This window comes from Sinocyclocheilus rhinocerous, unplaced genomic scaffold (assembly GCF_001515625.1).
Source record: "Sinocyclocheilus rhinocerous isolate Xijiao unplaced genomic scaffold, SAMN03320098_v1.1 scaffold562, whole genome shotgun sequence".
NCBI lineage: Eukaryota > Metazoa > Chordata > Actinopteri > Cypriniformes > Cyprinidae > Sinocyclocheilus > Sinocyclocheilus rhinocerous.
This window is the reverse complement of record NW_015641608.1, coordinates 775,234-786,826: the sequence shown is the minus strand read 5'-3', so window position 1 is coordinate 786,826 and position 11,593 is coordinate 775,234. Positions and strand designations below refer to the sequence as shown.

The 11,593-nt window shown below is 34.0% G+C and overlaps 1 protein-coding gene across 1 annotated transcript in view; it reads right to left on the bottom strand.

Moving 5' to 3' along the window:
* Positions 1 to 11,593, bottom strand: part of LOC107755212 (circadian locomoter output cycles protein kaput-like) — a 52,085-nt gene that overhangs the window by 8,478 nt on the left and 32,014 nt on the right. The window contains exons 7-19 of the mRNA XM_016571930.1: positions 11,284 to 11,375; positions 11,111 to 11,200; positions 10,160 to 10,280; positions 9,872 to 9,985; positions 8,439 to 8,557; positions 8,034 to 8,116; positions 4,967 to 5,073; positions 4,686 to 4,833; positions 4,413 to 4,488; positions 3,022 to 3,170; positions 2,472 to 2,505; positions 2,251 to 2,409; positions 1,944 to 2,174 (exon numbers count right to left, since the gene is read on the bottom strand). Coding sequence (XP_016427416.1) covers positions 1,944 to 2,174; positions 2,251 to 2,409; positions 2,472 to 2,505; positions 3,022 to 3,170; positions 4,413 to 4,488; positions 4,686 to 4,833; positions 4,967 to 5,073; positions 8,034 to 8,116; positions 8,439 to 8,557; positions 9,872 to 9,985; positions 10,160 to 10,280; positions 11,111 to 11,200; positions 11,284 to 11,375 — 1,523 coding nt within the window. The remainder of the gene's footprint in view (positions 1 to 1,943; positions 2,175 to 2,250; positions 2,410 to 2,471; positions 2,506 to 3,021; positions 3,171 to 4,412; positions 4,489 to 4,685; positions 4,834 to 4,966; positions 5,074 to 8,033; positions 8,117 to 8,438; positions 8,558 to 9,871; positions 9,986 to 10,159; positions 10,281 to 11,110; positions 11,201 to 11,283; positions 11,376 to 11,593) is intronic.

Sequence of the window (11,593 nt, the reverse complement as noted above, 5' to 3'; positions counted from 1 at the left end):
AAACAAAGAAGACATAAATATATACTTTGTCATTTATTTATTGAGAAAAATGATCCGGTGTTAAATATTTGTGAGTGGCAAAAGTATGTGTATCTTTGCTTTCAGTATCTGGTTTGACCCCTTTTGCAGCAATAATTGCAAGTAACGTTTCTTGTAACTGCTGATCAGTCCTGCACAACATCTTGAAGGAGTTTTAGACCATTCCTCAGTACAGAACCACTTGTTGGTGTTGGTGGGTTTCCTCCTATAAACTACTTGCTTCAGTTCCTTCCACAAAATTTCAATTGGATTAAGGTCCGGAATTTGACTTAGTCATTCCACAACATTAACTTTGTTCTTCTTTAACCATTCTTTGTTAGAACGACTTGTGTGCTTGGGGTCGTTGTCTTGCTGCATGACCCACTTTCTCTTCAGATTCAGTTCTCGGGACAGATGTCCTGACATTTTCCTTCAGAATTTGCTGGTATAATTCAGAATTCATTGTTCCATCAATGATGGCAAGCCATCCTGGACCAGATGCAGCAAAACAGGCCCAAACCATGATACTACCACCACCATGTTTCACAGATGGGATAAGGTTCTTATGCTGGAATGCAGTGTTTTCTTTCTCCAAACATAACGCTGCTCATTTAAACCAAAATGTTCTATTTTGGTCTCATCCATCCACAAAACATTTCTCCAGTATTCCTCTGGCTTGTCCACATGATCTTTAGCAAACTGCAGATGGGCAGCAATGTTCTTTTTGGAGAGCAGTGGCTTTCTTCTTGCGACTCTGCCATGCACACCATGGTTGTTCAGTGTTCACCTGATGATGGGCTCATAAACATTAACATTAGCCAATGTGAGAAAGGCCTTTAGTTGCTTAGAAGTTAGCCTGCAGTCCTTTGAAACCTAGTGGACTTTTACACGTCTTGCTTTTAGAGTGTTCTTTGTTGGTGGAGCACTCCTGAGGTTAACAGTGGTCTTGAATTTCCTCCATTTGTACACAATCTGTCTGACTGATTGGTGGAGTCCAAACTCTTTAGAGATGCTTTGAAATCTTTTCTAGCCTGATGAGCAACACCAACTCTTGTTCTGAGGTCCTCAGAGATCTCATTTGTTTGTATATTTTCATCTCATTTGTTTGATTGGGTTGTCTTTGTCAACTTTCAGGACATGCATGAAAATCTGATGATTTTTTGGGTTATATTTATGCAGAAATATAGACAATTCTAAATGGCCCACAAACTTTCAAGCAGCACTGTATATATATATATATATATATATATATATATGGTATTTATATACTTTTACATTTAATAGAAGGATGTTTTATCTTTTTTTGTATATGAACGTACCACAGATGTTATTTACAGACCAGTTTTGGATTTATAAGGCTGAATATTCAGCAAAAATGCACATTTTCACTCCTCTAAACAGTAATGTAGAAGTGTTATTTTGGTATTATTTATATACTATTATAGTTTTTATTAATACTTTACTTTTTGATTTAGTTTTTTTTATTAGCTTTATTAGATTTCATGATTTTTTTATACTTTACTGTTTAGGTTTGATTACTTTTACTTATTTAGGATTAGAGTAACTTATTTCGGTTAGTTGTCAAGGCAACATTTTTAAATACCATTTCATTTTCAGTAAATTTTTCATAAAATATTTATATTTTATTTTATATCTTTTATTTTTTTAAATATTTTTGTTTTAGTTATTGACAATAATCTTTTAATGCAGCACTATAATCAGAAGGGATTTCCTGTCATTAAGTAATATGAGGGAATAAACGTGATTTTTTAAAATCAAATTATATTACATATTTATTTTAAATAAACTGAACATAAAATTTAATAGAAACTTATTCAGGTCTATAAATAAATTTGAATTCCTAGTAGACTTTATTGCTATGTCTGTTGCTGTTTTTCAAATGTGTTCATAGCTCACTGTCTCACCTGAGTTAGAGTGGAGCTCTGATCTCTGAGAAGGTTCTGTTGTTGTGGCGGTGCCTGCTGAGTGACAGTGTGTTGTGTCGCTGTGGGTGTGGATTGCAGGCCGCTTTGCAGGCTCCCTGCCGGCACCACCGCCCCCTGCATGGACAGAGCGCCCCCTGGCTGCACGGATGATCCCTGCGTCAGCTGCACTGAGCCGAGGTTGAGACCACCACCTCCAGGCTGCAAGAACATCTACATAGCCAAACAAAAGTGTGTCAATTTGAGGCAGGGAGTGCATCTTTAATCAAAAGCTAAGGGGCGCTCTCACCTGTAAGCCCTGGCCTTGCACCCTCTGCAGCTCATCCTGGATTTGCCGCAGTTCGTCTTGTTGTCTCTGGATGTTGGCCTCAATCATGCGTGTGCGCTGTTCTAGTTGCTCCTTAAGATGTTGCATCGCATCCATCTGCGTGGAAAACTGCAGCACCGGCTACAAAACAATGAACAGCACCAGGTAAAATACTTTCAGGAGGCCTCAGGGGTTAAAGTTACCAGAACAATACAGGTCTTCAGATGTAAAATGATTCTGCAAAATGCTCTTCAAGGTCACATGATTCTTTGCAACAGCATTTTATATAAATATATTTTAAAATGTAATGATAATAGATAGGTAAGATGTAAACTGGATGTAGACTGTAGAACAGGGTTCCTCAAATCTTGCCCTGGAGGGCCAATGCGCTGCAGAGTTTAGCTTCAACTATGATCAAACTCACCTACCTGTGATTTTCTAATGATCGTGAAGACATTGATTAGCACGCTGAGGTGTTTGATTAGGGTTAGAGCTAAACTCTGCAGGAAAGTGGATCTTGTGGGCCAGATTTGAGGATCCCTGCTGTACAATATCTAATATTCAGATTCTTAAATATATTTGAATAAACCAAAAATGTGATTTTAATACGTGTAATGATCATATTATCATTAAATAAAACCGTTAACTGTGAAAATCTGATTTTCTGATAAACTGTTAACTGAGAAAATCTCACAGTTAATTTTAAAACTGTTAACTGTGAAAATCTGAGCCTGTTATTACTGAAATTATTACGTACACGTAGGGTCCGAGACGGCGGTGTGTGAGGAGGACTTTCGGGAGCTCCGTGATGAAGCGGAGGGTGTGCGGCTGTGATCGAATCGCTCTAGCGCCTCCTTCAGGCTGGAGGTGTTCAACTGGGACTCAGAGCCGGAGTCCTGAGACTGAGCAGAGTGAAACAGAGAGGGATTAATGGTTTGTTCTGGGTTCAGTGCAAGTTAAGATTTATCACAACAGCATCTGTGGAACATCATTGATTATTACCATAGAAAATTATTTGGGGAGGGGCATTCTTTAAAAAAAAAAAAAGGTTAATTGAAAGGTTTATTAATCTAACATAATTATATAAATTATAAATAAATATATTTAATTTATCAAATTAATATATTGAATAAATGTTGAAAAATACATATATTGAGAAAATACATAAAATACATATATAATAAAATATAAATGTTTTTTTTGAATGATAAATTTGAATTATAAAAGAATTTGAATTTGTGTAAACAGTGTGACCCATTAAATATAACAAAAAAAATGAATAATAGTAATAATATTATTGCACTTTATTTATTTAGTTTTTAAAATAAAATAATAAAGTGTGATAATACTATTATATTTTAAAATAAAAAGGGAGTATTATATAAAAATACAATTATTTTACTGTATTATTTTTATTTATTTATTTAGTTTTAGGAAATTTCATCATTTTCAAACCTAACCTAATTTTATTTGGGTGGGTTGCTGGCAAGTAAGTATATGCACTGCCGGGTTTAGCGCTTCCGAGTGGAGCGTGTCAGTGAATGAAATGTCAGTTTTGCATTTTGCTGCAGAACCCGCAGCACATAGCCTAGATTTATGCTTTCAGTTTGAATGGAAATCTTATACAGTATCACAGTTGATCTGAAATGCTGATTGTGCATTAACAGCTGTCAACCATGTTAGTACACAAATGAATGGTCTGAACTTATTTACAAAGTGCATTTAAAATTTTGGTTGTGCATACGCACCTGCTGTGCACCACTTATATATTATATTAAATATTTAAAAATAAATAAATAAATGTAATATCAAGATGAAAAAATAAATATACATTAGTTTAAATCAATTTACTTAATGATATTTTACATATTTGTCTGTTATATTTGTAGGATGATTGGGAATTCAGAATTGAATAAATGATATAATCTTTTAATAACAAAATAAATGTTTTAAATCTATAGGAATAAATATTACACTTATTACACATTAAAATAAATCATAAAAATAAGCTATTTTAAAATACTATTAGTAGTATAATATTAAATCAAATGTATAAAGATTTTTTTTTGTGTAAATAAAAGAATACTTGCCTGTTATAATAAAGGCTAAATGGGGATTCAGAACTGAATTCAGTAATGTCTCACCTTGTCTGCTGAGATCTCAGGAGGTGATTCCTCAATGCCCAGTTCCCTGCGCTGTTCAGCCCTCACTTCAGCATAGCTGAGACAAAAAGAAAACATCATTTATATAAATAAATAAATAAACCTAAGAAATTCTCTATAAACAGAAGCACCACATCCTGCTTTATGCTTTATTATTCTGTGCCTGCTAGGATTCAGTGTAAAACCACTGGCAGAAGATGGCAGCTGTTTCTTTCTTGTTAGTAGTTCAGATGTTTCATGTTCTGAAACTCTCACCTGACCACAGTGTGTGTGCAGACGATGAACTCCGGCCGTGAGTTCCACTGGTGGTAGGTGATATAGTAGTGAGTCTGAAGCCAGATCCACTGCTGACCTTTAGTCAGGAAACGGTAATAGCACGACTTCCCCTTACCATACTGCATCACTGCAGAGAGAGAGATATCTTATTATTACAAAGTCAAAACTCAAAACAGTGCCACTCATTCATAAATTTCAAACCGTTGTCCATTTTTAAAAGTGGGGAGACACGAGCGCACACAAACAGTAGATGAACTCACAGTGTTCATGGCACTTGGCCAGAGTCTCCAGGTCATCCACATGATAGTAGTCGTACCCTGAAGTACCCAGAACCTCGAAGGGTAGGTAGCCAATGATGGGGGGTGCCCTGCAAAATACAACAACGCAACTTCACATCATCTGCATACGTGTATTCAGTGGGGTCATTCTAAAAAAATATGGTGACAAATATATCCACTGATTTGAGTCAAGAAAAAGAATTCAAATGGTCAAGAAAATATATAAAAGGCATATTTCTATAATCTAACCGTTTGTTACGTAACGTTTTGCACATTTCAACAATACAAAAAACTACTACAAAATTATTTGAATTTGTCAAGTGTCTGAAAAAACCTGTGTGCCCTTTATCCAGTATAATACTTCTATGGCAAATATTGTTATTTATTTATTTAATTTTTTCCAGGTTAAGCATTAGTGCAAAGTCTAACTAGTGTGCTAAAAGCGAAACAAACTACATTTAATTAATACCGTTCTTAATGAATACTATAGATCCTGTTATCAAATGTCACAAACATGATGAATTATTGTTTAAAAAAAGTATTTTCAAGGTCAAAGCTCAGACTTCAAAGAAGCTGTTCAAATGTGCACATGGTGATTTTCCCACCAAGTTAATCAAGTTATTAATTTTCATTTAAATGCATTTTTGTTGCAAATTGTTTTGTTGCAAATGTTCGAGTTTTAAATGTTATAGTTTATTGATTTTGATTGATTTATTGATTTTAGACCGATTTCTTTTTTGTGTGTGATTAAATTGACACCCCATTTAAAAAAAGCATAACCATTATCTTCTTTTAGGGGGAAAAAAAGTTTACTTAATGACTAGAAATAATGTTTTTATAGAAGAAAACTCAACTGAACTGAATTCAAAACTTCTGCAGCATCACTGAAAAAATGATTCATTGAATTTACTACATTTTTTTAAGGTAAGTAGTTGCAATCAATTTATTTTAGCTACATTTAAATAAACAAATTTAGTTGACTAACTTTCAAAACATTTTTTGAATGTAGCTAAAATAAACTGTTTGCAACCACTTACCTTAAAAAAAAAAAAAAGTTCTACATTTTTTAATTCAGACCATCTATTATTTTAAACAATTTACTTTTTTAAAATGACTCAATGTCATTTTTTTTTTTTTGCAAAGACTGAGGTCTTGGAACAGATTTTCAGGCATTCCTTGAGTCATATGAAAATGTTTTGGGATAAAAACAGCATAAAAAGATCTGAAGCGCCACTAGCTTCTGCTAAACAACTGATAATGTGGAAAATCTTATTCAATCACTTTAATATCCAGCATCTGTGCCGATTAAACCGAATCCGAGATTTTAACTAAATATAGAGTAGCACCAGCGCCAGCAGCTATTCTTCCAAAACAACTCATCTAAATTCAGTAAAAACCTTTCCAAGCATAATGGCATTATGTTTTTATAGAGAAAATTATGTTCATGTTATTCCAAATGTATAAGCCTTTGAGCCTGTGGGCTGAACGTGAGCTATTGATTACTCCGAGTCATGCTAGTGCTAACAAAGTGCAAGCCAGAACAACAAACGTCTTCAAAACCTGAGAAGTCTCAAGGGGAGTGTATTGTGACTGTCACAGGCTCACACAGCTTGAAGTGCAGGACTTCTCGAAAACAAGGTAGAAGGTACTGTAAAGAAGTGACATTAAGACAGTGGTTCTCAGTTATTTTTTAACTCCAAGGCTCCCCATTGTCCACAACAATATTCTAGTCCCCCATGACTTTTCAATTTGTTTGTGACTACTGGATTAGGATTTGTGGTAACACTTTAGTATAGGGACCAATTCTCACTAGTAACTAGTTGCTTACTAGCATGCCTATTATTAACATATTGGCTGTTTATTAGTACTTATAAAGCACATATTCTGCATGACCATATTCTACATCTCTAATCCTACCCAATACCTAAACTTAACAACTACCTTACTAACTATTAAGCAGCAGCAAATTAGGAGTTTATTGAGGCAAACATCGTAGTTAATGGTTTGTTAATAGAGGAAACTGGACCTTAAAATAAAGCGTGACCGGATTTGTTTTTAAAAACATTTTATACTTACAATTTGTACCCCATAAGATATTTCACAGCTTGGCATAAACTAAAAAATGTTAAACGGTTAAACTGTACTGCTGAATGGACTGACAGGCATTTATGGTAAACTAAAATATATTTGAATGTTATTTCTGTTGAAACTTGTATGGCATGTGTTAACTAATATTAATCATATTTATTAATTATATTTGTAATTACACAACTGTAATGAAAACGCTGCAATTTAGTTTAAAACACTTAAAATATATTCACTTGTAATGTAATATCAAGTAACACTATAGTTAAAATTATAAACAAGTACTTAAAATGTGCTTTAGTACGTTAGTAAACACATCAACATAAGTAAGCATGGCAAAAGATTATTAAATCATGATGCTTTGTAATATATTTTAAAGTAAAGCTTTTAATTTTACTATTATAAAGTACACATTTTGAAAGTGTACTTTATGTACACTTAAGTGGTCTTTAATTTCATTAATATTCTGCAAGTACACTTAAAAAAAACTTTTATCATTTTAAGAACCCAATTCAATGTTTATTTAAGCACAGTTTTCTTTTTTACAACGAATGATTTGTTCCTTGCTATCTATTTTTCCAACTTTAGTCCTAATTATTTTCTACTTCTGCTGCTTGTTTTATTCTTCTGTTCCTTTTCTTTCTTTCTGTCTTTCTTTCCTCGTCTCTTAGTAGTAGTAGTAGTAGTAGTACCACACTGACATAGTGATGTATCAGTACAGCCATGAAATCAAGAGATCCTCTCCTTGAAATCCAATCGCAAGAGGTCACAGGTGACACATTCTATCCAGAGTAAAATCTCGTCTGACCTCTAGTGATCCGATCACCTGAGACAGATAATATCCGGGCCTAAGTGAAACTAACTAGCAGAGGTACTCTTTAGTTTTCCTGGAGAGGGAAGGTGATGTGTGTGTGCTTGACGATGAGCTCACAAAAACAGTCGTGAGAACAGATGAAGTTTGTACCTGTGGTCCAAGAAGAGGAATTTCCATTCTAAACTGTGTCTGGAGGTGAATTCCTCATTGGGCTCCTCCACAGTACACATTTCCTGTGGAACAGAGGTTATAAACAAGAGCGTTCTTTCTTATAAGCACATCTAGCAGACAAAAAACGAGAACAGAAACCAAGTGACCTACTTCTCACACTGAGTGTTATGCATGCTGGTCATTTATCAGTGTGTTCAAAAACAAAGGCAATTCTTGCACAAACATGTACAGTGTCTATCAACACGCCCACACAAATACATTCACCCCGTGTCATGATGAATATGTACACAACAGATCTCACTGAGGTTGTCACTGTCTGTCAGGCAAATGTTAGAAGTCACAGGACCAATGAGAAGGTGCCAAGTCGGCTTTGGCTCAACCTACCTTGATAAACTGAGGCTTGGCTAACCTCACAGTTGCTATGAAACACACTCGGTCTTCGAACATTGGCCTCAGCGATCGCTGGATCACTCCCTCAAAGCAGTTACGTGTTGAGTTAGGCACTACAGAGGAATAGACAAGCAAATCTTCATGAATGGAAGTGTTTTGAGAGAAAATAAGCAATAAGCTTATTTTCTTTAGCCTACCACTAGGGGGCAGCACCTGCGAGGAAACGTCAAATACTAAATATTAATTCAGGTATAAGAAACTCTTTTTGTATCGAAAACAGTACATTTCTGCAGTGTTGATTTTAAGACATAGCTTGTCTTTTGACAAAAATGTTGAATGTTGAAAAAAATGTGACATTTAGTCTATCTTGTTCAATGTCATGTTCATTCTTTCATTCATTTTTAGACCATTTTACACTCACTGATATTAATAATAATAATAATTGAAAATTAAATATGATCATTGTTCTTTTTATTATTATTTAGAGGAATTAATTTAAAGCAATACCTGTCAAGCAATACAAGTTAAATTACCATTCAAAAAATTGGGTCTGGTTTTTGTCTTTTTTTTTTTTTTTTTAATAATTAATACTACCTTTAAACTGGTCAAAAGTGACAGTAAACACGTTTATATTTATACAAAAAAAATGTTAATAATGTTAACAAAATGAAAAAAAAATAAATAAATAAATAAAAACCGTTTTCAACACTGATAATAATAATAAATGTATTAAGCATCTTGAGCATCAAATCAGCGAATTAGAAGGATCATAAATAATCTACAAAAATAGTATTAAAAATAGTTTTGCAAAAGGATGAAAATGTATCAAACTATGACAAATTGAACTTTTCCACCATTAAACAATTATTAGTTAACTTTTCAAGCATACAAAGGATTTATTAACCTGAACTCCTGAAATAGAATGTAATGAGTATCCTAATGTATTATCTATTTTAATTAAAATGGTTTAATTATCATCACGGTGACTTTTTCATCTCATCTAATCTTTATTGTTGATAAATTCACTGACAGCATTAATCATTCCTGTATTTATTGTATATATTATTCTATATTATTTAAAGGTTTAAATACTCCCTCATCAACTACTGTATAATTAAGTCTATTTGTAGGTCGATTCCCCTGAAAAGTGTAAACACAGGTGCTCAGTACATATAACAATATACAATTATATGTACTGATGGCTGTCAAATGGCCACAAATGGTCAACTTTCCATCTCAAAATCTGGGTCAGAAGCCTGTTTCTTTGGCACACTGGCTTTTCGCAACACTTCCTATTCAAATAATGATCCTTGCTCCATCTACTCTCATAAGAAGCACAAGCAATCAAGCACTTGGCTGGGTAATTCAATAAATGGATCCATATGAAAGACTCGGCTGATGCTGCAGGCACTCGTTCTGACACTCACCAGTGTTGAGGGACTTAAAGTTTCCGATGAACTTGACATACTCATAAACGGGCGGCTCTTTCGGGTCGATCGTGCCCCGGAGCATGTGGCAACAGAACTCTAACTGGTTCTTTGCTGCAGGGAAGCAAACAAAACAAAAACAAGAAAACAGCATTAATGAGCTCTTGTCTAGTGATCTGTGCTCAAAGAAATGAGACAATAACAAAGAGAGAGACAGACCAGAAGAATTTTTTGGTCATGATGAGATGATAAAGGTGTAAAAACAGCATGTTTGAGAGGGATTCTTACTTTTTAGGTAGTCTGGGGTGAGGGTCTCTCCCTCCAGCATGTGTGTGGATAGAGCTTTATACACCTCTGAGTGCTCACCCAGTGGAAGGAAATTCAACAGATTCTGATCCACAAGATCAGACTGAAAACACAACAACAGACACTGTCAGTATCTCTCATACTTACACAGTAAAACTGTTCACATGAATATCTAGTGGCTGCAGAGTTGTTGTGGTAACAAATGCATGGATGCAATATCAAACACTGTATTCATATCAGAATTGTGATACTGCTCATTTGAATATGGCTGTCGCTTAGTCAGCGGTCGCTGAAGCCCAATCCACTCTCATTGAAAATGAATTATTTTTGGTTGCTTTGTATCTGCAAATTGCTGTCAGTGTGGTTAGGTTAAGAGGTTAGGAGTACACAAATAGTAGTTTAGCAATGTCATCAAATTAATTATTAGATTCAATATTTGCTTTAATATTTTTAGTCGCTGATGAATTTAGAAACCTAACATTTCACATGAAGTTATTTTGAGCTATTTTTCTAAAAAGTAACACAACCATTCAAAAGTTTTGGGTTAGTATGATTTTTTTTTTTTTTTTTAAGATATCAATTTTTTATTCATCAACAATGCATTAAATTAGTCAAACGTGACAGTAAAGCATTCATTATGTTCCAAAATATGTCAAAAGTTCTTTGGAATTTTCATTTTAGCAAAGAATCCTGAAAAAAAAAAAATGTATTACCTTTTTCAGCATTGATAATAATAAAAAATGTTTCACGAGCACCAAATCAGCATATTAGAATGATTTGGAGTAATAGCTGCTAAAAATTCAGCTTTGCTATCTCAGGAATAAACACATTTTAAAATATATATAGAACAGAAACTGTTATTTTAAATTGTAATAATATTTGACTAATTTTACTGTAATTTTGTTTAAAAAAATGCAGTGTGTTCATACTCACAGGTAGATGTTCTAATAAAGACGTGACACTTTCTGAGACGTAGATTATGTTTCCGTCTGTCATGATGGCCAAAAAGAAGCCATCTAGAGCCTAAAAAAATAAAGCAAATGAAGAATATCAATACACATAAGTAGGGGGATTAGGCAAATGTGTATGTATGAGTAAGTCCTCACCTCCAGCATCAACTGTGTGAACTCCTCATTGCTAAGGAAAGGCGGCTTCCAGTCCTGACGGATTTCACTCGACTCGGACTGTGCGGCAATTTCTGATGGAAAGACAACACAAACAAGACTGAGGTTTCAAATAATATACTAAATACCTTATTTATTTATAAATCTTTACTTTATATATAATAGAACATAATTATGTACCTTGTAATATCAGCCACCTAATACAGAATATTTCAGTTGTTTCTATTTTTTATTATTTTCTATTATTATTTGTTTTGCATTCCAGGTTTCTCAAGTTCTAATTTAGTTGTAC